At 39.0% G+C, this 27,996-nt stretch overlaps 1 protein-coding gene across 1 annotated transcript; it reads right to left on the minus strand.

Annotated features, from left to right (window-relative positions):
* Positions 1–692: 692 nt before the first annotated feature.
* LGALS3 (galectin 3) lies at positions 693–21,080 on the minus strand. The gene is made up of 6 exons (XM_043990290.1): positions 20,885–21,080; positions 12,312–12,333; positions 11,162–11,587; positions 7,691–7,779; positions 1,873–2,038; positions 693–991 (listed from the first exon to the last, which is right to left on the minus strand). Exons 2-6 carry the CDS (start codon positions 12,327–12,329, stop codon positions 836–838), a joined length of 855 nt encoding a protein of 284 aa, XP_043846225.1. The 5' UTR covers positions 12,330–12,333; positions 20,885–21,080; the 3' UTR covers positions 693–835.
* Positions 21,081–27,996: the final 6,916 nt, after the last annotated feature.

Here is a 27,996-nt window from a genome sequence, read left to right on the forward strand (position 1 = left end):
TGGAATGGATACAACAACTGACTGCCCTATAGCTCTACTTGGCATTTCTGTGACTGCCCAGACCAAAACTCCCTTTCCTGGCCAGTATTTACACATGTGCGTGTGTGCCCGCACTTGCGCATGCACGTGCGCCCGCACACACACACACACACATGCATCTATATATTATGATCAATTTCCTTAAATGGAATGCAGAGAACTATGGTACAGGGACTCCTGTAGTGTATATATGTACTATACACATGCATACACATGTACACACACATGCACGTGTGCATGTGTGTATGTATATATGTATATAATTTCAGCTTCTTAGAATATAAGATTGTAGAGAACACAGATGATCTCACTTTTGCATCTTGATTCCCAGAACCTAGCATAGTGCCAGGCACATATAAGACATTTAATAAATGCTTTTCTACTCATTCATTCAGTCCATCTACCTAAACCTAACTCTTCTTTAAATATAATTTGGGAAATTGGAGCAGGACAGAAGGAAGGGGTGGAATTAGGAGTAAAATAGTGTTTTGGGTTTTTTTTAAGAGCTTTAGTATTAAGATTACTACATGTTCCCCTACCCCCCAGAAGTCTTCAGTATTCGATCCAGGAATAAATTACAAATGACCCACATTATTTTTTTTAATTTTATTTTTTAAGACCCACATTTTAAAAAAATCACACACAAGTTGTACTTACTGTAAGAACATTTTTATTAAATTTTGTGTGGTTATGACAAAGTAAATGGTGTATGAGTACCTTTAAGATTTCCCCCATAATGAACAGGAAGCATGTTTTACAGGAAAATTCCTTTAAAAATCTTTCTGATCCTTTACATTTATATCATAGTATGTGAGGCAGTGGTAAGGTTGATATCACCAGAAATGCCCAGCTTGGTGATCTCATTGAAATTTTTCATTCTATGATTGTACTGCAACAAGTGGGCATCGTTGACAGCGACCTTGAAATGATCAATCTCAACAAGAACTTGAATCTGAAATTATATGTAAGCAAACTTGGTTATATACTCCCATCTGCTTTAGCACCTAGTTAACCTAAGTTCAAAGGTCTAGATCAGTAACAGGATTAATGGCCATCCCCATGCTGATCATATCAGGTCAAAGTCTTAGCTCAATTGTATCATAAAGACTTTCTCCATGCTTCTACTTTATGAAGGCTACTAACAGAACTTCAAAAGCAGAGTTGAAAATTAAGATCTGAAATGCCTTCCTTTCCCCTATGGAGAGCAAGAGTTTCACCAAAATGGCCTAGGTATGTAATTAGCTACATTTCACCTAATTCTTAAGGAGATTAAAAAAATATATATTATAGATCAACTCCACTTTGCAAGCTAAAAACAAGGTATGCCATATGCAATGCTTTCTGTTGTTTTTGCACCATTGGCCTGGGTCACTCTTTCCTTAAATGGAACCAGAAAACTATGATGCAGGCACCCCTGTTGTTTCTAGGCAAGAATTCATAATGCTACCAGTTAAGGAAGAGATATGTGTGACTGAGCAATGTACAGGGATAAGAGGGGATAATTAGATGAAAGAGACCCCAACTTTTTCAAAAGGAACCATTTCTAATTTCTCTCCAATCTTATGGTGGACATAGTGGGGGAGGGAAGAGCTGACAATGTCATCCTGACTAGAGAGGGAGGGGTTTTAATGTTGCCTGCTCAATCCTCTTCATTGAGAATTCCAGAAGAAGCATTGGCAACAGGCCTGGAGATCTAGCAGAATATAAAAGTCTACCGTTTAGAGAATCCTGAGGTAAGAACTTGATAGCAAACTAATGGCAACCATCCTTTCTAGAACATTCAAGTTTAAGCTATTTTGTATATCATCTAAATGACTCTTCATGCTGACTTACTTTGAATGGTTTACCAGCTTCAAATGGGAACGCAGAGTGTCTTTCCTCCTTTCCCCAGTTATTGTCGAATTTTGAATTACAAACAATTACTCGTCTGTTGTCCTCATTGAAGCGTGGATTGAAGTGGAAAACCACATCATTCCCTTTCTTGAAATCTAAAACAATTCTGTTAAGAAAAAAAAAAGTGACTCTAAGTAAAAATTGAGTTTAGTTTAAAGATCATACTTGGACATTCCCAAATGGATGTCCCATAAGTATTTCAACCTCATTAAGTCCAAAACAAAACTTGTCTTTCCCTTTGAGTTCTCCCTTCTCCTAAACTTCCTTATTTCTTTTGAGGTATCATCCTCCTCCTAGTAACTCAGCATCAGAACATGAGTCATCCTTGACTTTTCTTCCCATGCCCTCACCCCTCACACACAATCAGTTGCCAAGTCTTGTTGATTCCATCTACACAATTTACCTTGCAACCATTCCCTCCTCTCCACTCACATGGGTACCACCTTTGTTCAGGACTTCCTCACCTCTTACATGGACGAGTGCTGCAATAGCATCCTAATTTGTTTCCTTGCCAAATCCCTTCTCCTAACCATCCTCCATACAACTGCCAAATTGATAGACCTAAAGCACAGGCCTGACCATGTCATGCACCTACTCAAGAAGCAATTTGGGTTCCCTCTTGCTTTTAGAATAAGATGATAATTATTCTGTCTAGCTTTTTTTTTTTTTTGAGGGGCAATGAGGGTTAAGTGACTTGCCCAGGGTCACACAGCTAGTAAGTGTCAAGTGTCTGAGGTCAAATTTGAACTCAGGTCCTCCTGAATCCAGGGCCAGTGCTTTATCCACTGTACCACCTAGCTGCCCCTGTTTAGCTTTTAAATCCCTTCTAATCTGGTTCCTGTCTGTCTTTCTAGACTTATTTTTGAATTCCTCTCATTTATACATTCTATGTTTCAGCAATATTGGTCTATTTACTATTTCTTGTATATGATATCCCTTCTCCCATCTCCAAGCCATCTCCCATAGGTCATCCTCCACACCTGGAATACATTCCCTCTTAAATTCAGCTGCACAGAATCCCTAGCTTTCTTCAAAGCTAAACTCAACTACTTCCTCCCACAAGGCTTATTCTGATTTTCCCTACTCCCCATCACCCCAAGGTTTCAGTGACCTCCCTCTCTCTGGAAAGTAATCTTAGTGGCAGCTAAGTGGGACAGTGAAGAGATCACCGGCCCTAGAGGCAGGCAGACCTGAGTTCAAATCTGGCCTCAGTCATTTGACACTTACTACCTGTATGACCCTGGGCAAGTCATTTAACCCAGATTATCTTCCCCCCAAAATTTTTTTAAAAGAAAGTAATTTATATATGTTTTGTTTTAAAATTTCTATGTATATATTATTTTACCCCCATGGAATATAGGCTTGAGCTTGGAGACTTTAAAAAAATCTTTATATCCTCAGCTCCCAACACTGTGCCTATGAAGCTGAATAAATACTTGTTGAATTGTCAAATGACTATCAACGGTTCAATGTTTATTTAAAAAAAAAGGACACCACTTTAGTTGAGGCCATCCCTTTCAATTTTACTGAGAAAATGGAAGCCACACATTGTGAGCTCCCTCTGTTCCCTAATTATATACCTCAAATTCCACCCTACATCATTCCTTATATTCTCCTCCATTTCCTGATATAGAGGATTCAGGTACTCATATTAGCAGCTAGGTGGCGCAGTGGATAGCATGTCTGACCTGAAGTCAGGAAGACATCTTCCAGAGTTCAAGTCTGGTCTCAGATGCATACTAGTTTTGTCATCCTGGGCAAATCACTTAATTCTGTTTGCCTCAATTTCCTCATCTGTAAAATGAGCTGAAGAAGGAAATGGCAAACCACTCCAGTATTTTTGCCAAGAAAATCCCAAATGGGTTCACAAAGAATTAGACCCAACTCAACAACAATAATTAGCATAGAGAAGGTTGGCACATGATTGAAAAATCTTTAAAAGCTGAGAAGTCTTTTTATTCACAAATACGGGCAACTAGTTGGTGAAGTGGATTGAGTTCCAGGCTGGAGTCAGGAAGACATGAGGTCAAATCTGCCTTTTACTAGTTGTATAACCCTGGGCAAGTCACAACCACCATGTGCCTCAGTTTCCTCATCTGTAAAATGGGGATAATAATAGCACCTACTTCACAGGATTGGGGTGAGGATCAAATAATTTAATAATTGTGCCTAGCACAAAGTAAGCACTATACAAATGTTAGCTATGTTTATGTTCTCCACACACTTGCTCTCCATCCAATATCTATGTTCCATAACTTCAACAACTCATATCCTATGATAAATTTCACTATAACATAAAGGAATTGTGTATTGGTTTTGCTTTCAACTTTAGTTTATAAGAGAGTAATGTTTTCCACATAATTATTAATTTAAAGAGCATTAGTGATTAAATGGGCAGGAGAGAGAATGTGATCATCCCCCAACCATCGTAATTAGTCTCACAAACCTAGAATAAATTCCCAGGCTCAAAAGGCTATTGTGGCTCCCTATTTCCTTTAGACTAAAATACAAAATCCTTTGTTTCACATTGAAAGTCCTTCACAATCTGATTCCAGTGGACCTTTCCAGACTCACATTGCTCTGCCTAATGTACTCCATATTCCAGCCAAACTCTTCTATTTGCTATTTCCCTTACACAACATTCCATCTTACACAAGCAGTCCCCTTTGTCTGAAATAATCTGCCATATCGATTCTGCTTTTGGGGGAATCCCTAGTTTCCTTCAAGAATCAGCACCAGTACCACCTCCTATGCAAAGCCTTTCCTTATTCTCCCAGTTGTCAGTGCTTTTCCCTCAAATTACAGTATTTAGTATATCCTTTACAAATACTTATCAAAGTACCCGTTCTCTCTCTCTACTAGAATGTAAGCTCCTAACAATGATTGCCGAATTGACTTTTCCAAGGTAGTCAGTTAATAAACATGTATTAAGCCCTATTTTGTGCCAGCCACTGTGCTAAGTGCTATGATACAAAGAAGGCAAAAGATGGTCCCTGCCCTAAAGGAGCTTGAAAGCTAATGGGAGAAGACAACACATACAAAGAAACTGAAAAGCAAGGGAGAGAGGAAGGGACAGGGAGGGAAAATAATGAGATGGCTGCACTGGGCATCCTCCTGCAATGGGATATCTGGGAGGAGCTCTCTGATGTTCATCCTCAAAACTTGTCAGCAAAAACAGACAGCCAAATGAATCGGAACAGGGTTATGAGAAGGGAGACAAAAAATGAGAACACTAGTTGAAATGTTCTATATAGGGGCAGCTAGATGGCGAAGTGGATAGAGCTCTGGCCCTGGAGTCAGGAGAACCTGAGTTCAAATCCAGCCTCAGACACTTAACACTTACTGGCTGTGTGACCCTGAGCAAGTCACTTAACCCAATTGCCTCACCAAAAACAAAAAAAACAAAACAAAAAAAAGAAATGTTCTATATACTAGGGCTATGATGCTGAATCCTAACTACATCCCAAGGAAAAGGTGAGAAGGTCTCTAGCTTATTATAAAGGCTGAAAAGATGACCACAGAAAGCAGTGCATTGGCTAATAGAGAAAGAACTTCCGGCATTAAGCCTGAATACAAGGCCAGTAACAGAAGATAGTGCTGCTGCTTTGCTGATAACCACCACCACCACAACAGCTGACATTTACAAATATCTCATTTGATTCTCACAACTCTGGGAGGATGATATTATTATTATCCCCATTTTTCAGATGAGGGAACTGAGGCAAAACAGAGGTAAAGTGACTTGCCCAGGGTCAAACAGCTAGTCAGTGTCTGAGGTCAGTCTTGAAGTTGGGCTTTCCTGCAGGGAATCAGGAAATTTGAGGTAACTTGAAGTTCTGAGGTTGTTTCCCGAGCCATCGATTTCAGAAGAAGATGCTGAGAAATTTGATTTTGAGACTCTGGTACCTTACGGAAGAACCAAATGAAATTTTGCTTCTATGCCTATGGAAACTCCAATTCCATGCAATGGAATTTATATAGTTACTGACCCCACTTTGACACTGTTCACTTAGTTAAGTAGATTTAGTTTTATTTTAAAATAATAAAAAATGTTTTTTCTCCTTAAGTGCTGATCCAGCTACAAGGTGGGGTCTTTGATTATTAAAGAAAAGTAGTGTTGTACAATGGATACAGTTCTGGACTCGGAAAGAAGACAATCTCAGTTCTGTGTGACCCTGGGCCAGCCACTTAACTTTTTAGAATTTCACTTTCCTCTTCTGTAAAATAGTGATGGACAATGGCACATGCATCAAAGAAATATTTGAGGATCAAATGAAAAAACTCTGCAAAACTTAAAGCATTATATAACTGTGCTCTAGAGTTATTAAGAACGATCATCTAGCTTTCTAGTCCTAAAATTCAGAAATATGAAATTACCCAACAGTGAAATCATTCTAGTATTACTCATAGACTTGCCCATTTGAGAACAAAGGTAGTTTTGCTATAAATACACAAAGGCAGGGCCAACTGTTGAATATGACTAACCACATAAATGTTTTATTTTATCTGCAGGAAATAAAGTAAAATGGAAGGGAGGGTGCCATCTTTAGTCCTTTCGACAGTAAGAGTAACCTTTAACTTAACGTTTAATACCTTTTACTCAAGTCTCCAGTAGAATTTAGAGGCTAAACAATTGATTCCTCTGTGTCTCACTCTCTTCCCTCTGCTTCATACTTGAGATTACTTTGGTTCTAGGATAAGCCTAAAAAAGCAGATTAGTATTGGGGCAAGAACAGAGGTTCTATCTTTTCTAGTCCAAATTAACTCCAAGTCCCAATGAGTCTAGAGTACCAGAGGAGGATCAAGTTTGTTCTAGGCTCAGTTTATGGGAAGACTAACCCAAACCCTTGGAATATTTTCCGGAGCAGCTTTAATCTATCCTGGAGGGATGGTATTTAGGACAAGGGCTAACCTTAAACCACAACGAACAGTTAAAGATTGCACCAGAAAAGAATGAGCTTTTCTGGATTTATGCCCATATCATTAAAACCAAGCAAGATTCCTTAAACAAGCCTGTTTGTCCTGATAAAGTCTCGTAAAATACTTCTAAATGCTTTAAATTACAATACATACTGCTTACAAAACACGGAAAATCTAAAAATGAGAGCACCAATTCTGCCTTAAAATCAGTGTAGTGGCAAGACACTTATTTTACATATTTTATCTAATTTGAGCTACACAACAACCCCTTGAGAGAAGTTCTATTTCATGTTACAAAGAAAGAAATGAGGACTCTAAAAGGTTAAATGAATTGTCCATTATCATACAGCTTTTGTTGTTATGTGTTATTCAGTCATGTCCAACTCTATGTGACCCCATGGACTTTTTTCCATGGGGTTTTCTTGGCAAAGATACTAGAATGGTTTGCCGTTTCCTTCTCCAGTGTGTCTCCATTTTATAAATGAGGAACTGAGACAAACAGTGACTTGCCTAGGGTCACAAAGCTAGTATGTATCAAAGGCAAAATTTGAACTCAGATCTTCTGGTCCAGTACTCTATCTACTGTGCCATTTGGTCTCTTTAATATGTTGAAGAAATAAATAGTGAGGCTTCTTTTGAAGCTGTGCTTTACTGTATTGAAGATAACCCTTTTTTGGGTTGAGGATAGAAAAAAATGGGAGGTTAAATATAAAATCCCTATTATCAGCACACCACCTTTAATTCTTAAAAAAAAATCCTACTGAAACTAAAAATTCAGCATTTTCAACTTTTTCAGATGCTAACATAAAAATCTTATTATTATTCATTCTCCACTTACTTGTTTGCATTAGGTTTCGTTGTGCCCATAATAGTCAATAGCATGCGAGGCATAATTCCTCCTGGCAAGGGAAGATCATAAGGCACTACCTGTGAATGAAAAAGATAGAATATATGTAAGAAAAGGAATACATGAATTTTGCTGAGATTTAATCACACAATACACATGCATGACTAACTCACTGAAAGCATTCTGATCAAATTTTTTCCAAATTGGTCAGTTTAAACTCCTTTGCACCACCTCCACCCTTTGGCACTCATAGGTAGAGCTAACATCTGGGCTCTGGAATCCACAATAATTCTACATGAAATAGCTACCTAGTGACCTGAAAGAGATAATGGACTTCACTTAGGGCAGAGAAGAGAGGAACTCCTTGACTGGTACCAAAGGCAAAAAACTGCCCCTTCCTTAGCACCCTAAACTACAATCTCTACACCTATCAATCTCCTCCTTAGTTCATACCCTTTCTCTTCCTTTCCCGACACTTGGTCTTCTTGGAATGATTCTTGAAAAGAACCAAATAAGACCATGTTCTCAAATTAAATTACAGTACATTGCTTATACCTGTTTTATAGCAATTAACAGAGCTGTAGGTCAAATATCCCTTCTTTCTTTGAGAGACTGATTAATATCTTGGTATTTCTCACATCACCCAGCTGTGAGACCTTGTACAAGGTATGTGCTCGATAAATGTTCAGTGAAGGAATGAGATCCTAAAAAGTTGTTTATACATTTCTCATTATGCACTTAGACATCCTACTCTGATATAGGCCAGCTATGTGACCCTGGGCCAGTCACTTCAGCCAATTCTTTAGGACTAAAAGTTGAAGAACAGTTGCCAACCTGCATTGACAAAAAAAAAATTTTCCCACTGCAAACTTCTTACATTGATCAACACACAGATCTGGGCAAAAAAAAAAAAATGCAAGTCGTTTCTGGTGTCCACAGACACTCTAATACAGTCTACTGCTTCATTATGTTTCAGGCTATCTGAATTTTGCCTCAACTACAGTGGCCAGGAGTTAACTAGATATAGACATAAATTTAAATTAAGGCAGAGAGCCCTATCTCAGCTTAAATGTTAGGAATGTTCCAAACTGAGTGCTCAGAATGATTGTGATTATACTCATAGTTTTTCATCTAAAATAAACTCTTTGAAGTCACAGAGATGGAGGCCATGTGGATATATAATGGCTCGTAAGACTTTTTTTTAAAGTTAAATATTAGAAGATTTTATAACAGAATTTAAAATATGCATTTATTTTGTTTGTTTTGTTTTTGTTTTGTTTTTTGCAGGGCAATGAGGGTTAAGTGACCTGCCCAGGATCACACAACTAGTAAGTGTCAAATGTCTGAGGTCACATTTGAACTCAGGTCCTCCTGAAACCAGGGCTGGTGCTTTATCCACTGAGCCATCTAGCTGCCCCCTGAATTTATTTATTTATTTGTTTGTTTGTTTATTTGTTTATTTATTTTTTGGTGAGGCTATTGGGGTTAAGTGACTTGCCCAGGGTCACACAGCTAGTAAGTGTCAAGTGTCTGAGGCCAGATTTTGAACTCAGGTACTCCTGACTCCAGGGCCGGTGCTGTATGCACTGTGCCACCTAGCTACCCCCCTGCATTTATTTATTTATTTATTTATTTATTTTTATTTTTTTATTTTTTAGTGAGGCAATTGGGGTTAAGTGACTTGCCCAGGGTCACACAGCTAGTAAGTGTTAAGTGTCTGAGGCCGGATTTGAACTCAGGTACTCCTGACTCCAGGGCCGGTGCTCTATCCACTGTGCCATCTAGCTGCCCCTGCATTTATTTTTAAAAGCTGTCAAAATAGTTTAGGTGAGAGGTGATGAGGGCCTAAATTAAGGTCATGGATCTATGAGAATAGAGGAGATAAATAAGAGAGATTTTATGGAGACATATAAATGACAAGATTTGGCAACTGATTGTATATATGAGAGTATAGATTAGAGCAGTTTTATAGGCCAAGATAACAATAGCTCACATTTATAGAGTCCTTGAAGGTTTACAAAGCACTTCCATCACCCCTCCCCCCATTACCTTGGGACTGAGGTAACAAGTATTCTTAAACCCCCTTTTACAAATGAAGAGAGTGCAAGATATGCATCAGTCCATCCTTCCCGGAGGAAACACTTATAAAATTTGTAAAAACCGACATCCTTTACTATGGGATTGGCATGAATTGTTAACATTTCTAGACAATTCACTTTGATAAGTGCAATTCTACAAATATTTGTTTAGCTTATCATTTGCAGAGTAGTGTGTGTTGGAAGAAAGAGTCTAAAAATGAGATCCCTGCCCTCAAGTAGCTTTAACTCTATTGGGGAGGGGGAGTAATCCCTCACATGAACACGCAGATCACTATGATATAAAGTACCATATGATAATAAGCCCATTAGAGTGCTATGAAAAAGTATTATGTGATATTTGGGGGAAAAGGGCTTTACTGACTGTAAACAATGTTAGTTAAGCCTACAGTAGTCATTCTATTTTGGTCTTCCAAATTTTCCAATAATGGACACTAGATTTTCATCACAGATTATTTGACTACTAAATCTAGAGGAGGAAGTAGATGATCATATTATAGTTTGACTAGAGAGTAAGTCAGAGGTAGGTGCATGTAACTTTCTTTAAAGAGAATTAAAAACAAGAGAGGCAGTGTGTTGTAGGGGATTGAGAGCTAGCCTTAAAACCAGAAGACCTGGGTTCAAGTACTGCTTCTTGACACATACTAGCTGTGTGATTCTAGACAAGTCACTTAACTTCCCTGTGTTTCAGGAAACTTTCTAAGACTATTAAGTTGAAGAAAAGGTGCTGATCTGCCTTGGTAAAGGGGGTTTCCTCATGTAGGAAGTTCCCTACACTTGTCTAGAAGCTATTCCTAAAGACATGAAAAGAAAGTAGCACTAAGGAAGCTGCTCAGTAACTGTGGATTCCAGGCATAAGGTTAAAAGCATGGGCATTAAAGCTTTGGGTCTTCTTGTCTAGTATTTCATATAAATGTATATATGTATGTGTATGTGTTTGTGCATGTATATATATGTGTGTGTGTGTATACATATATGTATATACACACACACAGTCTTGCTGCTTTTTACAGGACTGCATTATTTTATTTTTTTTTTTGTTTGTTTGTTTGTTTGGTTGGTTGGTAAGGCAATTGGGGTTAAGTGACTTGCCCAGGGTCACACAGCTAGTAAGTGTTAAGTGTCTGAGGCTGGATTTGAACTCAGGTCCTCCTGAATCCAGGGCCAGTGCTTTATCCACTGCACCACCTAGCCGCCCCTGCACCACCTAGCTGCCCCAGGACTGCATTATTGACCAGAGCTTATTTTCTATAAAAGCACCAGAAAGTGATGGTTCTGCTTGTACTAGACTACAACTTTGCTTTTTCTTAGGCTTTGTCAAATTACCAATAGGCCAAATGCATGGGATCATTCAATTCAGGCTCACCATTGGGCTTCCCACAGCAGGTGTTGGTCCACCAGGGGTAACCATGGGCCCTGAAGGAGGATAAGCTCCAGGAGCACTAGGCTGTCCTGGAGCTGGATAGGCTCCAGGTGCTGTCGGACCAGGGTAGGCTCCAGGTGCTGCTGGTCCAGGGTAGGCCCCAGGTGCTGTTGGACCAGGGTAGGCCCCAGGTGCTCCTGCACCAGGGTAGGCCCCAGGTGCTCCTTGGCCAGGGTAGGCCCCAGGTGCTCCTGCACCAGGGTAGGCCCCAGGTGCTCCTTGACCAGGGTAGGCCCCAGGTGCTCCTGCACCAGGGTAGGCTCCAGGATATCCTGGGTATGCCCCACTACCAGGGGGTTGGTTTCCCCAAGGACCTTGTGTCCAGCCCTGTGGGTTTGGATTTCCAGACCCAGATAAGGCATCATTAAGCTGGAAGAAAGAAGAAAACAACCATAAAAATGAAAATGATGTTCATGCATTTTTAAAATGAAATCAGGGGAAGCAAAAAATTAAAACTGAAATATTTCTGATCTAGAAAATAGTTAAGAGCAAGGATAAAAAATAAAATTAGTGCCTATAAATGTTGTTACTTATTTTGTTAGCTGCTCTAATAAAGTTTTTGTTTGCACAGAAGGTTTAAATTATTTACTTTCTGGATTATTTGTGTCTTTTTATTATATGTATATAATTATAATTATAATTATTTCCCATAATTGCAAATAATTAAGAACTATTTCCAGGTACTCTAGTGTAGAGTTTTAAATTGAAAACTTAAAACTTTAAAAAGTCCTTGTTTGAGTACATCAAAAACTTGTATTGCTGGGCCTCAATTTAATTTGATACTGCCCAGAATACTGCTGCATTTTAGCTAGTGTGAGATATACCTTCTTCTTTTTAATGCTTTCCCCATTGATCTGGATTACTATTAATGACTCATGGACCTCTTTACATAATTTGTGTTCCTTGAATCTGTGGCTAGCGAAAACAAAACAAAACATCAACTGGAACTAACAATTCTTAGTGTAATTACAGTCAAAAGCAGGCTCCTAGAACCATTTGCAGAGTAATTAAAAAGGGAAAGTCTAATTATAAAAATGCCTCACCTTTAGTAGAACATATTTTAGAAATAAAACTATAGAAATGAAAGACTTACAGAAAATCCGTCGGCCATTTTCCTAAAAATGAAAACAGAAAAGTCCATCAATATCTACTCTTAAAATCCCATTTACACCTGGAGGAATCTTAGCATTAATAAACTTTGGTTTTATGTCATTTGCCATTTAGGGTACTTTATCCTAAACTTAGGGCAGCTAGATGGCAGAATGGTTAGAGCACTGGTCCTCAAGTCAGGAAAACTCATCTTCCTGAATTCAAATATGGCCTCAGACATGCACTAGCTGTGTGACCTTAGGCAAGTCACTTATCCCTGTTTGCCTCAGTTTCCTCATCTTAAAATGAACTGTTGGAGGAAATGGCAAACCCCAAATGAGGTCACAAAGAGTCAGACATGACTGAACAACAACAAACCTAAACTTATGAATACCCTGAAAAAAACAGAATCTCTGTTCTTACCTTTACTCTCTTTCATTCATTCAACCAACATTACTCTCTTAACTTTTTATAACTACTTGTTCCTACCGGGAAATAAAGGCTGAAATCAGCCTTTGACACGATTGATAACCCTGTCTCTTTTCTTGATACTCTCTTCTCTGCAGGTTTTCAGGACACTACTATCTCCTGGTTCTCCTCCTAACTATCTCACTGCTCCTTCTCAGTTTCCTTTGTTAGATCCTAAATCTAGATCATGCTGTGTCCCTCAGTGTTCTGTCCTGGGTCCTCTTCGTTTCTTTCTCAATACTTTTTTACTTGGTGATCTCATCAGGTCCCATGGATTTAATTACCATCTCTCTGTGAAGAATTCTTCAATCTAGCTATCCTATCCTAACCTCACTGCTGACCTCCAATCTTGCATCTCCAACTGCCTTTCAGACTTTTCAAACTGGATATCAAGGAGACCAAACTCTTTGCTTTCTGTGACTTTATAAACTATGGGTGAAGGAGAAACCAAAACTGCTGTTGTTCACAGAAGGAAATGCTGGAAAGGGGAAGAAAAAGAAGAAACCATCTAGGTCCTGAAAGTGGTGGTATACAAGTTCACACTGTTTAAAGTTATAATTATGTCGTGGTCACTTCAGTCATGGTCCATTCTTTGTGATACTATTTGGGGTTTTCTTGGCAGAGATACTGGAATGGTTCGCCATTTCCTTCTCCAGCACATTTTACAGATAAGGAAATTGAGGCAAACAGGGTTAAGTGACTTGCCCAGGGTCACACTGCTAGTAAATATCTGAAGTCAAATTTGAACTCAGGTCTTCCTGACTCCAGAGCCAGCACTCTATATCCACTGGGCTGCCTCGCTGCCTCTGTGCCATGTAGCTGCCCTTACTCTACTTTACTTTGCTCCAAAATGTACCCTGCCCCCTCCAGACAACACAGACACTAGAGCTCTAAACCCAAGTGTTCCATTACTAAATGAATTTGGCGATCATTGCCTACAGCCATATTTTAGAGTTGTTTATCTGGGTTCTGCCCAGTGTGCGTGTGTGTGTGTGTGTATGTGTGTGAATAAAATAAAAAGTATGTTCAAAGTCAGTTTTGAGAGTTAGGAAAATTTATACTGTTAATTATAGAATCATCTCATTAGCTGAGTTCTTATGAATACACACCTCAAACATTAGTAATAAAGTTAGGTGCCATAAGATTAGAACCCATCAAGAACCTGAATAATGAAAATATCTCCAAATGAGTACTTATTCTCTTTACATTATACATACTCAGCACAGTCACTTTATTTTCCAACTTGATCAAATACAATACAGAAAATAAAAGCAGATGAACATATTTCCTCTACCCTTTTGCCGAAAGTCTGCAGGTCTTCTTTAATGACACATGAGACAAGACTAGTAAAAGAATAACTACTTTGATCTTGTCTCAAAGTATCATACATTGTAAGAATTTAAAAATGCACTTACAATTATTTCTCTGGGTCATTCTTCTATACCTAGTCTCAAAGCTGTAGAACTGGAGAGCTGTTGGGGCCATGTAGTCCATTCTCCTCATTTTACCATTGAGGAAACCGAGCCCCAGGGAAATTAAAGGGCCTTGCCAAGGATGTATAGGTAGTAAATATTAGAAATGAGATGTCTGGTCTTAGTAACTACAAACGTTTTAAAAAGCAAACAAACTGAAGACAAAATGTTAATATTTCATGTCTCTTAGTAAACTAGATGACTCAGATGTTGACTCAAAAAATGCCATTTTGCCTAGTCACTATGCAAATTAAAGCCACATTTTAACCCAGGCAACTTACATTTCCAGTCAATAAAGATTACTATGTTGTTTTGCTGACCTCTGAATTTTATTTTTTTCAACCTTAATAGTATTTTATTTTTGTCTAGTTACATGCAATGATGGTTTTCAATATTCACTTTTATAAGATTTTGAGTTCCAAACTTTTTTACCTATCTCCCTTCCTTCCCCCCTCTAGAATTTTATATTTCTTTTAAGAGAAAGTTTCTAAGCTGATTTTGGATCCAAATCAAGATGAACAACTTCAGAACTTTTTCTAGAAATCCTACACTCAGTTAAAGCAAATATACTCCCATTTGCCTACCATATTTCTACCTCTGTCTTTTTCAGATTAGTGATTTATGCTTAAAAGAAAATTCAAAAAGCCCCTTGTTCTACAAAATCACTGTGATGTAAGGGAAAGAACCTTCTATCTGGAGTAAGAAGACTTAAGTTCGAACCATGGTTATAGAAGTGTGACTTCAAACAAAATCACTTAGCTTTTCTGGGAGTTAGTTTCCTCATCAAATCAGAAGGCTGAATGGATGGTCCCTAAGGTAACTTCTAGTCTGAGATCCTATGATTCTAGAAATTTATGTACATAAGAATTTTTTTTTTTTTAGTCTGGGACCTAGCAATGAAACCACAAAGTCAGCAAAGTAATATCTGTTTATAGAGAAACTACCCAGGGGAAGAACATTAGGAAATCATATGATAAATCTGTGTAATTTTCAGATAAAGAAAAGCAAACATGAGTCACAGTCCAAAATCTTTCATTTTAATAAACTCAATTGCCAGGTTACCCCTTTGATAATAAATACCTCTCTGTAGTACAATTCAAGTCTTTGCCTGCCCAGCAATTAATAGTATATCCTAGTCTTTGCATCTCATTCAATTATCTGGGTTGCCAAGAATATTTCTGCAACTTCCACCCTTGAAGAAGCCTCCCTATTCTTTATAAAATATTGTAAGAATATCAAAAAGTTTCCTTAAATGTATTTCCCCAGAAACCCAGGGCCTTACTCTACTACTACTCCCACCAAACAGCTTTGAAATTGCAGGTCACAACAGAGATGTTTCTACTTCACTGCACTTGTGTGAAACAGTGAGTTCCTCAGAGAAAGTACAAAGTAAGAAATTAGAAGAGATAAGAATTTAGATAAAACAACTTTAACTCTCTCTGACCCCAAACAGTTTACAATCTAGTAGGGAACCGTGGTGTATATAACAAATAACTATGGTACATAATCTGAACATAGGATGTTACAGGCTATAGAAATAGATATGAAAACTCTTTTAATGTAACTTTCTTTTAAAAAAAGCTATTAAAAGTAATATTAGTAAGTCAGATTGTCTTCTTTTCCTCACAAATGTTGTTTCTTAGGGCTTTAGGGACTTCTATGAAGAGTAAGGATGTTATTGAGTGGAAAGACAGCAGTATTTGTTTTGTATGTAGGCCAAAATTGTATTAGAATTATGTAACAATTCTAAGTGCTGGATAATTAAAAGACCAGAAGTAAGAGACTCCCCTAACAGATGATGAAGACATTTCTAGCTCTATAAAGGATGTAGATGCCAGTAGAAAGCTGAGAATTTTGAAAGGATTTGTGAGTTCCTTGATAAGCCTTCTATGCCCCTTTATGTAACTCTCTTTGGAGAGGGGAGTAGAAAAATAAAACAAAACATCCATTGGTTATTGCTGATTTTCATGTGCTTTGGTAGCCTTCAGTATTATATTGTGAGACTTAGTAAATGTAGTTTTTAATCCTTTAAAAAATTTTTAGCAGAGCTTCTTAAAAGGCATATGAAACAAAAGCTGCTGCTTTCAAGACGTAAGTTTCCCTGAGACTGAGGGTGTGGTCCTTCAACAACTTCTTCCAGAGCTTAGTTAAAAACTCTGCCTTTTATGAAAAGCTTGCTTGTGTTACTGCTTTCATCTGCATTTCTTCTATGCTACTAGAACTTACTAGCTGTGTGACCCCAGGGAAGCAACTTATCCCTGTTTGCCTTAGTTCCTCATTTGTAAAAGGAGAAGGAGAAGTAAATGGCTAATCACTCCAGTATCTCCCTCCCACCCCATACTGGGTAAAGAAGAGTCAGACATGACTGAAATGGTTGAACAACAAAAGAACTTATGAAAATGGGTTCACTTGTTTCTTTCTGTATATACTATATAAGTGTGACTACAATTTTTTTTAAAAAGGACAACATTTCAAAAATAGAATGGAGTAGTGCAAAAGTAAGGCAACTGAGAAAATGAATACTTCAATAAAATTTTTTTCCTTACAGTAGGATCACTGGTTTTAGAGCTGAAGCAATGTTGGAGTCCATCAAGGCCAAGTCCTCCATTTTATGGATGAGAAAACAGAGGCTGAGACTTGCCTGAGGCAGTATTTGAACTCAGGTCTTCCTGTCTTTGAAGTCCAGTAAACCAGTGATGGAAGTGAAGTTACTCTGTGGATTGTGTCTCCATTCATGCCTTTCACATGCCTGTCTGTTCTGTTTCCTTCCCCTCCTTTCCCCCAACCCCAGCATGCCCCCAGGAAGTTGAAAAGCAATAAAGAGGGAATTTAGAAGTGATATGGAAGTCTCTAGTAATCATGCAGAGATCGTCTGTAATTCTACATACATTCAGAAATGTATGAATAAGGGCCAGTTCTGGCCAGATCTGAAAGAATGGCCAGATTTGGAACCCTAGGACCAAATTCAAAGCCCAGTTCTGCTACATGTTAACTTGTGTACCCTCTCTGAATGTCTTAATCTTAATTTAAGGCATCAGGATGAAATTGCCTTTAAGGTTTCTCCAAGTTCATCCACGTCTGAACAACCACCTAAATTTGCCTTTGCAGGAATTTCTGTCAATAAAGCTATGTGGAGCAGTAGATAAGAGTGGACTTGGAGTTAGACTTAGGTTCAAATCTGCCTCAGACATTTGCTAAGCAATCCTGGACAAATCTCTTAACTTTTCCTTCAGCCTCAGTTTCTTCATCTGCAATATGGGAATAATAATGGCACCTACCTCACAGGATTGTTGGGAGGATCAAATAAGTTAATATATGTAAAGCACTATATAAATGCTAACTGTTATTATTGTTATTAGCTATTAAAAACTCCCTTCATCTGTTACACATCAGGAAAAGAAGTTTTACATATCGTCATGTCAGAGGGGTACAGAAGATGAATCCTTAGGGCCTAGGCATATGTCAAGCTTTTTTGAAAAAGATCCATGGGGGCGGCTAGGTGGCACAGTGGATAAAAAACTGGCCCTGGATTCAGGAGTACCTGAGTTCAAATCTGGCCTCAGACACTTGACACTTACCAGCTGTGTGACCCTGGGCAAGTCACTTAACCCCCATTGCCCTGCCAAAAAAAAAAAAAAAAAAAAGAAAAGAAAAAAAAAAAAAGAAAAAGATCCATGAAAGTATCCCAAACACAGATACTATGGGGTATCTTCATTTCTTTTTCCACAGCCACTTTTCCTACAGCAGACTCTTCTTACTAGAAGCAAGTAACACAAACTCTGGCCATGGTGCTACCATCATTATTCAGAGAGAAAGATCTGCGAACAGTGGTGGAATCCATTTATTCCTGAACAGTTTTTCAATTATTCTTTGGGCCTCAAGTAAAACGAAAATCTGGATTTTATTTTGGAAAAAAAAAAATTCAACGCAACAAAGTAACTGCTGGTTTCAAACATGCCCTTCAATCAATCAGAGGGAAACAAGTAGGTCTAATTCCAGAAGAGGAGGAGGAGAAGAAAAGTAGTTAAATTGTTTCCTATTATGGAAAGGCTTATTCTGAATTTCTAGAGAACTAGTCAGAATTTCAAAAAGCAATGGCATTTTTTTTTTCTGCTGCCTGGTGTCCATGGGCAATACCTGGATGTGATTTGCCTTTCACTATCAAGACCACATGAGAACCTGTGCATCAGCCCCTCTCTCTGCTTCCCTATCTTTGGAATGCTAGAAGCTGTATTAATGATGTCAATACTGCTGTATTACTGATGCTCTAATTTCCTTGAAACTTAAAAGTAGGAAGTCATTTTATAGTTATTCTATGGTATCTTGAAAAGGAAACTGAATACTTTGAACATCTGTTCGAATGGATTGCTTTTTGTTGCTGTCGTTGGGGAATGTTGAAAAGAAAATGGAGAAGTGTCCTAATAGCATTGGGAAGAAATACTTTATGGTCCCATACTTAGCTATCTGGCTGGATACAGGTATTTAAGAACCCCTAGCAGGTCTAAATTTAGAACTAGAATAGATATTAGGGATCTTTTCAGTTCAAGCTCCTTATTTTACAGAGGAGGAAACTGAGGCCAATAAAGGTTAAATGAGTCACTCAAGATCTCATAGGTAGTGATTGGCACAGTTGGTATTTCATCCCAGGTCCTCTGACTCAAAATTCACAACTCTCTCCTCTTCCTCTTCTTCCTCCTCCTCTTCTTTTTCTTCTTTTTGGTGGGGCAATGAGGGTTAAGTGACTTGCCCAGGGTCACACAGCTAGTAAGTATCAAGTGTCTGAGGTGGGATTTGAATTCAGGTCCTCCTGAATCCAGGGCCAGTGCTTTATCCACTGTACCATCTAGCTGCCCCCAACTCTTTCTCTTCTGATAATTATTGCTTCCCTCTTCATTCTCGGCATTTAATCCTCATTCCCCAGTTTGGAAACAACATTTTAAAATTCTATTATTTAAGAAAGGAACAACAATGTGTAGTGGAAAGAATGCTGAGCTTGGAATTAGGAGGACCTGGAATCAAATCCTACCTCTGACATTTACTTGCTAAACAGTGGGCAGGTCCCTTAACCTTTACATAAAACCTCAGACAACTTTTCTGTTGAGTCACAGCTTGGTGAGTAGAACAAGAAGTTCCCTATCCTGAAAAATCATACATCCTTTACAAATTCATTTGAGGAACTGATGACTCTGAATAAACCCTTGTATCTACTTTAAAAGTACCAGACCTAGCTTTCTCCCTTCTACTAGTCAAAGACTAAAGAGGCACCAACCCAATCCTCAACACAATGAGTCACCTTTCACAGGGTAATCCTAAACTTTTGTTCCAAGGATCCATGGGACAATGACTGTTTTTGTATATTCAGGTTTTTTTTTTTTTTTGGCTGCCATGTAAGAGCTGATGCTGGACCTGGTATGCATGAATTCGGAGAATTGTAGCTTTAGAAATGGCAAGGACTCAATGAGTCTAACACCATCCCCCTAGGTATATGACCAATTTAAGTGAGTTGTAAGCAACTGTCTCAGTTTCCTCAACTATAAAATGGGGACAACCCTAGCACCTAGCTCAAAGGGTTGTGGTGAGGATTAAATAAGATAATATTTCTAAAGCACTAGCTCATTATAGAATGCTTAATAAATGCTTGTTCCCGTCTTTCCCCCTTCATTTTACAGATGAGAAAGCTGAGACCCAGAAAGCTAAGTGACTTGCCCTAAGATCACACAGGCAGTAACTAGAAGAGACAGATCTTGAACTCAGGTCCTAAAACCTCAAGTCCAGTGATCTTTCCACTACATCACTTCTGCCTCCCGAATTAAAGAGAAAGCTGAATCTTGATAGACCAATCCTAATAAAAGTCACAAGAAAAATCATGTGAATCCTCTCCCCCACGCCCAAGTTTCAAAAGCAGTTCTAAAGTTATGAGATTGTTACTAGGTAAGCATCACACGGACCTCTTTTTTAAGCATTAGCTTTAATTTAAGCATTATTGTCCTAATAAAACTTTTCTATGTCCTTCAGTCTTGGGAGTGGGAAATCCTGCATTCTGCTCTGGGCCCCAGTAGGATGATACTGGTCACCAATTAGTTGCTTTTAAAGTGTATGAGGAGGATCAAAGGATGGTTTACACCTGGGTATTTTCGAGAGTGAGAGGGGTAGGGTGCAGGGGACTTTCACCAAGGTTAAGGGTAGCGAGACTCCTCCAAAGTTTCTCTTCAGCTGTCTTCTGCCCTAGGGCGTATCCTGTCCTCGGACGCGCCCTGCCATCCTGCGCCCACAAAGACCTCGCCCTCCACCTCTGGTTTTTGAACTATCACAGCTTCTCTGGGAAGCAGTGATTCTCCCACCAGTCTCCGGGCAACTGAGTCCTTGAGGCGAGATCTCTTTAAAGAGCATCCCTCACAGTGAAAACTTTTCTCTGCATTAGCTTTAACACTTCGTACCAGGAAGGCGCCCCGTACTCTCCCTGTCACGTCTTTCTCCATTTCCTCTGATTCCGTCGAGATGACTCCCCACCCGGGCCCCACCCCAGAGGCTACGAGGAAAGTTGCTCCTTAGCCAACTCCTGGAGAATCTGCGTTCTAGTTGGCTTTCCGAGGTGTCTTCCTCCCGTCCCAACCTCCCGCTGTGCTCCCCTGCTCACCTAATGTGGTGGCTTTTGTCCTTGTCCTGGAGCGGCTGGAGCGGTCACCTGCAAGGATTAGACCAGCATCGGCTACGCAGCTCAAATAGAACCCAGCCCCAGCATCCAAACTCCGCCCTCCAGCCAGCCTAGGAAAGCAGAAGTGGGCGGGAGCGGCCTGGGTGTGGATAGGGCCTCTGGGCACTGAGGATTTGGTAGTAATTCAGGGGAGCTCCCGCTTGCGTTCTCGAGGGAGGGAACTGTTGCCTCAGGCAGGGAGCCGCCCCACGCAGCTCTGGGGAAAGTATGATTCCGTGTTCTATGGAGCAAAAGTTAATGTGGCTTTCGTGCAGTACCGGACTTCCCAAGACTTAAAGCAAAGTGGAAAGTTGAGGCCTACTTGAAAGAAAAACTCACTTTGGAGTGCTTTTTATTTGCTTTTGCTCCTCCCCTCACCCCCAAAGTAATCAGCAAACTACATTTCTTCACATTCATTTTCAGAGCTTTCCCGTGATACTTAAGCTTAACTGAGGGGTCTCTGTCCAAAAAGCTCTTAAGTCGTGTGAAATGTTCATGAGATGTCCCAATTTCCTTTCTTCTTGCATCTGGTTTCAGAATTGGTTAGGCAACAGCAGCCAGATGAGACCAGTTATGCGGGCTACCAATTAAAGCTCCGAATGTGTTTGGTAAGGAAGAAAGAGTTACATAAATCACCTTGGGAACTCCAGAGAAGAGACAGATTCTGGAAGATTTCATAATGTATACCTATGAAAAGATTTTATAGCTATTACGAAATATTTGTAATAATATTTCAGTCCATTTGTGTGTGTGTGTGTGTGTGTGTGTGTGTGGCTAACCAGGATGAAGTCACAGGTTTTGTGGACTATTTTTATTTTTAAAAGTTTGGATCGAATTGCAAATATGGCTTACGACTGAGGAGTTTGGAAATGTTGAATTTGCTCATTAGCAAAATGAGGAGGTTAAAGACCTCACCTACTAGGGCAAGGACTCACTCTTCAACAAAACCTGCTGGGAAAACTGAAAGACAGAAATTAGGTTAAGGCCAACATCTCACGCCATGTACAAAGATAAACTCCAAATGGATATGTGACTTGGATATAAAAGGTCACACGTACACACACACACACACACACACACACACACACACACACACCTACCTTGAAAAAAGGAAGCATGGGGGCATAGAAGCATTTTTTAAAAATTATGCAGTAGAGAACAGAAGATCCAGAAAAATAGACAAGAACTACGCTTTCGAAAGTTATTGAATTTCTGTTGAATGTGTTAATTAGGAGGTAAAGACAGCTGTTATAATAAAGATCTACAGTTTCATATACAATCTCCTTTTTCTATCCTACTTTATAGATAGACAGGTTCATTTTATCTGGCATTCAGTATAGTGGTGTGTGTGTGTGTGTGTGTTTAAATGAAGGGGTTAGCTTAGCTGATTTCTGAGGTCTCTTTCAGTTTTTAATTTAATTATCTTATTGTAACAATAAAGTCCATTAGAGATGTGTTGGTCACCCTATACCTCCACTAAAGTGGTTCCTATTACCTAAGACTTATGCATAAGGACTAGGTTCAATTCTAAGGAAACTAACCTCCAAAACTGAACTCTCTGGGGGTTTTTTTTTCACTCACCCTAAAACCCTCAGGGGAATCATTTAAAGCTTAGGTTTGGCTCATGCCTCCTCCAAAGGAGGTAGTACAAAGATATTCAATGTACAGCATAAGTCAGGTACAGGTCTATTATTTATTCTCTCTACACAAAATAAATGCTAAAAACACAAAAGATTGACAAGTGTTTGCATTAACTTAAACAAGCAGCAGCAATTTATCTTTTCAGTGTCTTGTATGATGCTTTAAGTATCCAACCTCCTAACCTTTCAAATATGAAGGATTTATAGGACTTTTCATGGCACACAGGTTTGTTTAACTGAGGTCCAAAGATTTTAACCTAACTCTGTCCCAAGATTTTAGTTTTGGGAGATGTTCATGAGATGTCCCGATTTTCTTTCCTTTTGCACACCAATGCACCTGGTTTCAGAATTGGTTGGACAATAATACCCAGATGAAAATAGTTATACCTCTTATCAATTAGAACTCCAAATATGTTCATCAGGGAAGAAAGAATCCCACAGGATTTATGGGAAATGCTGGATCCTCACTTCACCTTAACATTGGCTCTGTACAGCTCAAACAATTCTAAGTCCATGCCTTCTGACAAACCATGCCATAGGGAGGGTTTGTCCTACATCATTTGACTGTAAGTTCCTTGAAAGCAGGAACTATTTGTTTTGATTTGGGGGTGGGGGTTTTTGCCCTTTGTTGTATAGTCTGGGCTTAGCACAATTCCTGGCACATAATAAGAAATGCTTCTTGACTTGATTTGATCAAAAAGGTCATCTTCTCCAAGTAGTGATAGAAATGTTGGGAAGTCTTCCTAAAGTGCAGCAAGCACTGACTGAGGACACAGGAGCTCCCAACATCACAAACTCACAAGATTGGCTCTGAGGCTATAAAATCCACCTCAGGAGTTCTGTTCAGCCCCCTATACTCAGGATAAACAGGAAGCAGAAGAAGCATCTAGGACTTTGAGAGACAGTCTCAGACTCACCTAGCTAACACATGACTTCATAGCTACCATATTGCTAGAGTAAGGAAAGGTATGCAAAACCTCATACCTCCTGGGAAAGGCTCAAAGAATTTTCATTTATCAGGTACTTACAAAGAGAGAGCCAGAACCAAAGGGCAAAGGTGCTTCCTAGAAAGTTGATTAAGTGGTTCACTCCTCCAGCTTAGTGTCCAGTGCTTTATGAAGCTGCTTTGATGCAGCCTCAGTCCACTTTTAGTCATTATGGTGAGAGGTCATTTTTTAGGAAGGTAAAAAAATAATCAGATAGTTAATAGCTATTTCTTTATTCAAACATAAAAGAAATTCTCAAAACACAAAATACACATAAGTACATATTAATGAATAATTAAAACATGACATTGTTCCTATTGTATTCTCCTGGGTAGTTGTGTGATGTATAAAAAGTTCGAGAGACATAGTTTTGGGGTAATCATTTTATTAATCATGCTAGCAATAATTAATAAGAGGTATCAGTGACACTCTCAAATTTCAAAGACTCCTCATAGACGTATCTCTTATACAGACTACACCCACCTATGGCAATCTATACAAAAAGGGGGTTCACCTCTGTTCAGACCTGGCTGAATGGAACACAATGAGCTGAATTCCCCTTAGATTAAATTCTTTGTAAGGTTCTCTAGTTTGTTGGGGCAACAACTCCCACCCAGGATTGAAAGTCATGTACCCTGGGTATTTGTATAATCTTGTCCATCTACAATGTTCTTCAGATACTGGCTTTGCCTAGTAGAGAATGAGGATCTAGGAAGGGAAAAAACCTGGATCTTCCCAATAATTGGTCATTTAACAATCATTTCTCTCAGTTGACATTAAAACATGAAACACTTTGAATACTGTTGAACAGGCCTATCACCTCAGCTTTAAACTATCTGAACAATTCATTCAACGTTCATATCTTCTCAAAAGTCAGAGGCTTAGAGGTCAGCTTCCTAGTTGTGGTCATATCCTCCGAGAAGAATATAATTGAAGAAGGCATCTCCTGCTGCTAGTCACGCTGATCTCTCAATATAGAGTTAGTAAACTCTGACCTCTGAAGTCCGGGAAGTGGCTCAGGGAAAGAAACACAAAGCAGAACAAGTAGTCAGAGACCCAAAGCCCAGGCTTAGGCTCAGCTGGGAAAATAACTTCTACCTACCATGTGCAAGCAGCTGCCATTGCTACCAGTAGAGAGGCAATCCCCTCTTCCAACCACTGGAAGTTGGAAGGAGAGTCTCCCACACTTGACAGAGGAAAGAGAAAGTGTGAGAGAAAGGTAGAGTTACTCCTTTTAACCTCCTTTTAATGATCACTCTTCCTGACTCAGTAGCCAAGCCTCTTTGATGCAGTTCTGGCAGTCACTAAGATCCACTAGAAGTTTCTGCTTGTACATTTCTTTTGTCAAGGGGCCCCCTGGAAAGGACCAGAATGCATGTGTCATTGTAGGGGCCCAGCTTCAGAGATTGAGTGTTTATCATCAGAAAGGACTCCAGACTGTGAGGTTCTGGAAGGAGTCCAGCTCTAGGCATAATCTCCGAAAAGGAATGGCTACTGTTCCTATAACTATCTAAGATGAAAAATCATGTTAATAAGTGAATTCATAAAGTCTTACATTGCATTAAAATTTTGATAATTTAAAATTTAATATACAAAAATAAATTTTTGGACCCAGAAGTCACTGCTTCTGGAAGGTCTTCTCTCTTTCTTGATACTTATTATGAAAGAAATAATGATTTTTAGAATCATAGATTTGTAGATAGAAGGAACCCTAGAATTTATTTAAAACAATCCCTACTTGAAATATTAGTCCTTTCTCCAACATTTCAAACAAATGATCATTTAGCCACCAATAAATATCAGTGGTGATATTTATTTCATATTTCTTCTCAAGACAAACCCATTCCACTTTTTTAAAGTCCTAATTGTTGGGAAGTATTCTACTATAACGAATGCTGAAATCCGACTCCTTGCAACTTCCCTCCTCGGTTCTGGTTCGATAAGAAAGATAAATCTAATCCCTCTTCAGATAAGAATCTAAATGTTTGAAAACAATGATCTGGATGTCCCTTAAGTCTTCTTTTCCTTCAAGTCAAACATCCCCACTTTATCAAACTGTTCCTGGTGTGAAATGGTTCCATCAACCATCATGTTTGTTCTCCTCTCGATGGGTACTCTTATGGCCCTAAGGGGGAGATATCACCTTACTCTGGGACCTGAACTTCTTATTTATAAGAATGGGAATTCGGATAAGGCTCCTCAGATCTTATTTGAGCTACATAAGTGCAGTCAAGCAAAACAAATCCATACATTGTCCATGTCTAAAAATGTATATCAATTTCTGCCTCACCCACCCATCTATCATCTCTGTCAAGTGGTGAAACGTGTCGTTTCATAATCACATAACGTAATCAGTTAATAAGTCTTTCAAAGCAAATGATGCTCTATGGGATTAGTATACTCTGATTCACAAATTTCAAAGAACCCTATATGGGTTTGTGACATTGAAAAGTTTGGGGTAGGCATGTTATTAATTTATCAATATTATACCAGTAAAGGATTGACCACATATTTTCCTAACTTCTCATGGTCCCAAGGCTATGTGGTAATGGAGGCAGAGAGCTTCAGCATGCCAGTTAGTGTGAGCAGGAGAAAAGCCCCCAAGAAATCCATGTGGTCTCCCAAAGAGAAAGCATGTAGTCCCAAGGAGACCTGAAAGAGAGCACCAGAGAGAGACAGAAACCATGGGGTCTCTGTCTAAGTTTTTTATCCCTTTTGGTAAGAGGCAAGTCATTATACATCAAATCTAAGTGGGTCATAATACAGCAAACAAATCTAATTGGTTAGCATTATTGAAATCTATTGGTTGACATAACTTGAAGGGGAGTTATGTTATAATGAACTCTAGGGATGACAGCAGAGAAAGGAATGCAAAACCCCTCACTTAAATTGTTCAGGGCAAAATCTATTCTCTAGATGTTGTTTAATCCCATTAGTCCTTCAGAATCTATTTCCATTCCTTTTATTCCCTTGGGTTTCTCCCAGATGAGATTTGATGAAATCTCTGAAGAAGTCACTTTCTGGAGTGGGGGGGAGAAAGGACTGATCTCTGGGTCCCCCAAGAAATCAATTATTATTAATTATTTTCTCACGGATTCAAAATAATGAAAACAATACCAATGACTTTTTCATGTATCAACATAAAGCAAATAATTATGCCTATAGCAAGCATTCAAAACTTGCTTATAAATACATAGAGCATCCATAAAATTCAGCAATATCTATATGCATAACAATACTTTCACACTAATATCAGAGTATGAAGTTGAGCTCATCTGGATAAGCTCTTTATATTTGCAAAAAATAAAAGGAAACTTTTAAAAATAGCACTGAGGGGCAGCTAGGTGGTGCAGTGGATAGAGCACCAGCCCTGGAGTCAGGAGTACCTGAGTTCAAATCCGGCCTCAGACACTTGACACTTACTAGCTGTGTGACCTTGGGCAAGTCACTTAACCCCCATTGCCCCACCAAAAAAAAAAAAACCACAGAAAATAAACAGGGTTCCCTTGAAATTTTCCCTGGGATAACAGTTCTAGGAGTTAGGGTACTAAATATACCTATGTCAAAAGAAAATTGAGGTGGCTGCTGGGTGGTGCAGTAGATAAAGCACCTTCCTTGGATTCAGGAGTACCTGAGTTCAAGTCCAGAATCAGACACTTGACGCTTAATAGCTGTGTGACCCTGGGCAAGTCACTTAACCCTCATTGCCCCCGCAAAAAAAAAGAAAGAAAGAAAGAAAGAAAGAAAGAAAGAAAGAAAGAAAGAAAGGAAGGAAGGAAGGAAGGAAGGAAGGAAGGAAGGAAGGAAGGAAGGAAGGAAGGAAGGAAGGAAGGAAGGAAGGAAGGAAGGAAGGAAGAAAAGAAAAGAGGAAAAAAAGAAAGAAAATTGAGGGTCAAATACCTTCACCAAAAACGGAATAAAGTAAAAATGGCCAGAAAGCTGCACTTAAAACAACAACAACAACCCAAAGCTGAAAAACTCCTAATTACAGTGCCTTCCTTATGCTGGTTATTTCTAATTTATCCTAGAGATGGCTTGTTTGTACACAATTACTTGCATGTTGCTTTCCCAATTAGATTTTGAGCTCCTCGAGGGTACAGACAGTCTTTTACCTTTCTTTGTATTCTCAGTACTTACCTAGCACATAGTAGGCACTTAATACACATCTATTGACTGATTGTTAAAACTCCAATACTTTTTTTTAAACCAGGAGAGGCTCAGCTGCCACTGAGTGTGCCTACAAAAAATTTTAAGCAGATGATCTTTCACTCTCTTCCCTAATAGATTCTGAATGAAGAAAATTGTTTTTAGCTATAGGAAGGATAAGGAGGAAAGCTTGCCACTTTTCCCACCCACCCCCACCTAGCTAACATGTCTCTGAGCATATGGCACCTCTGTTTTGTGTGTGTGTTTATTCTTTCCTGATGAT

Source organism: Dromiciops gliroides, chromosome 2, assembly GCF_019393635.1.
Source record: "Dromiciops gliroides isolate mDroGli1 chromosome 2, mDroGli1.pri, whole genome shotgun sequence".
NCBI classification, from domain to species: Eukaryota; Metazoa; Chordata; class Mammalia; order Microbiotheria; family Microbiotheriidae; genus Dromiciops; species Dromiciops gliroides.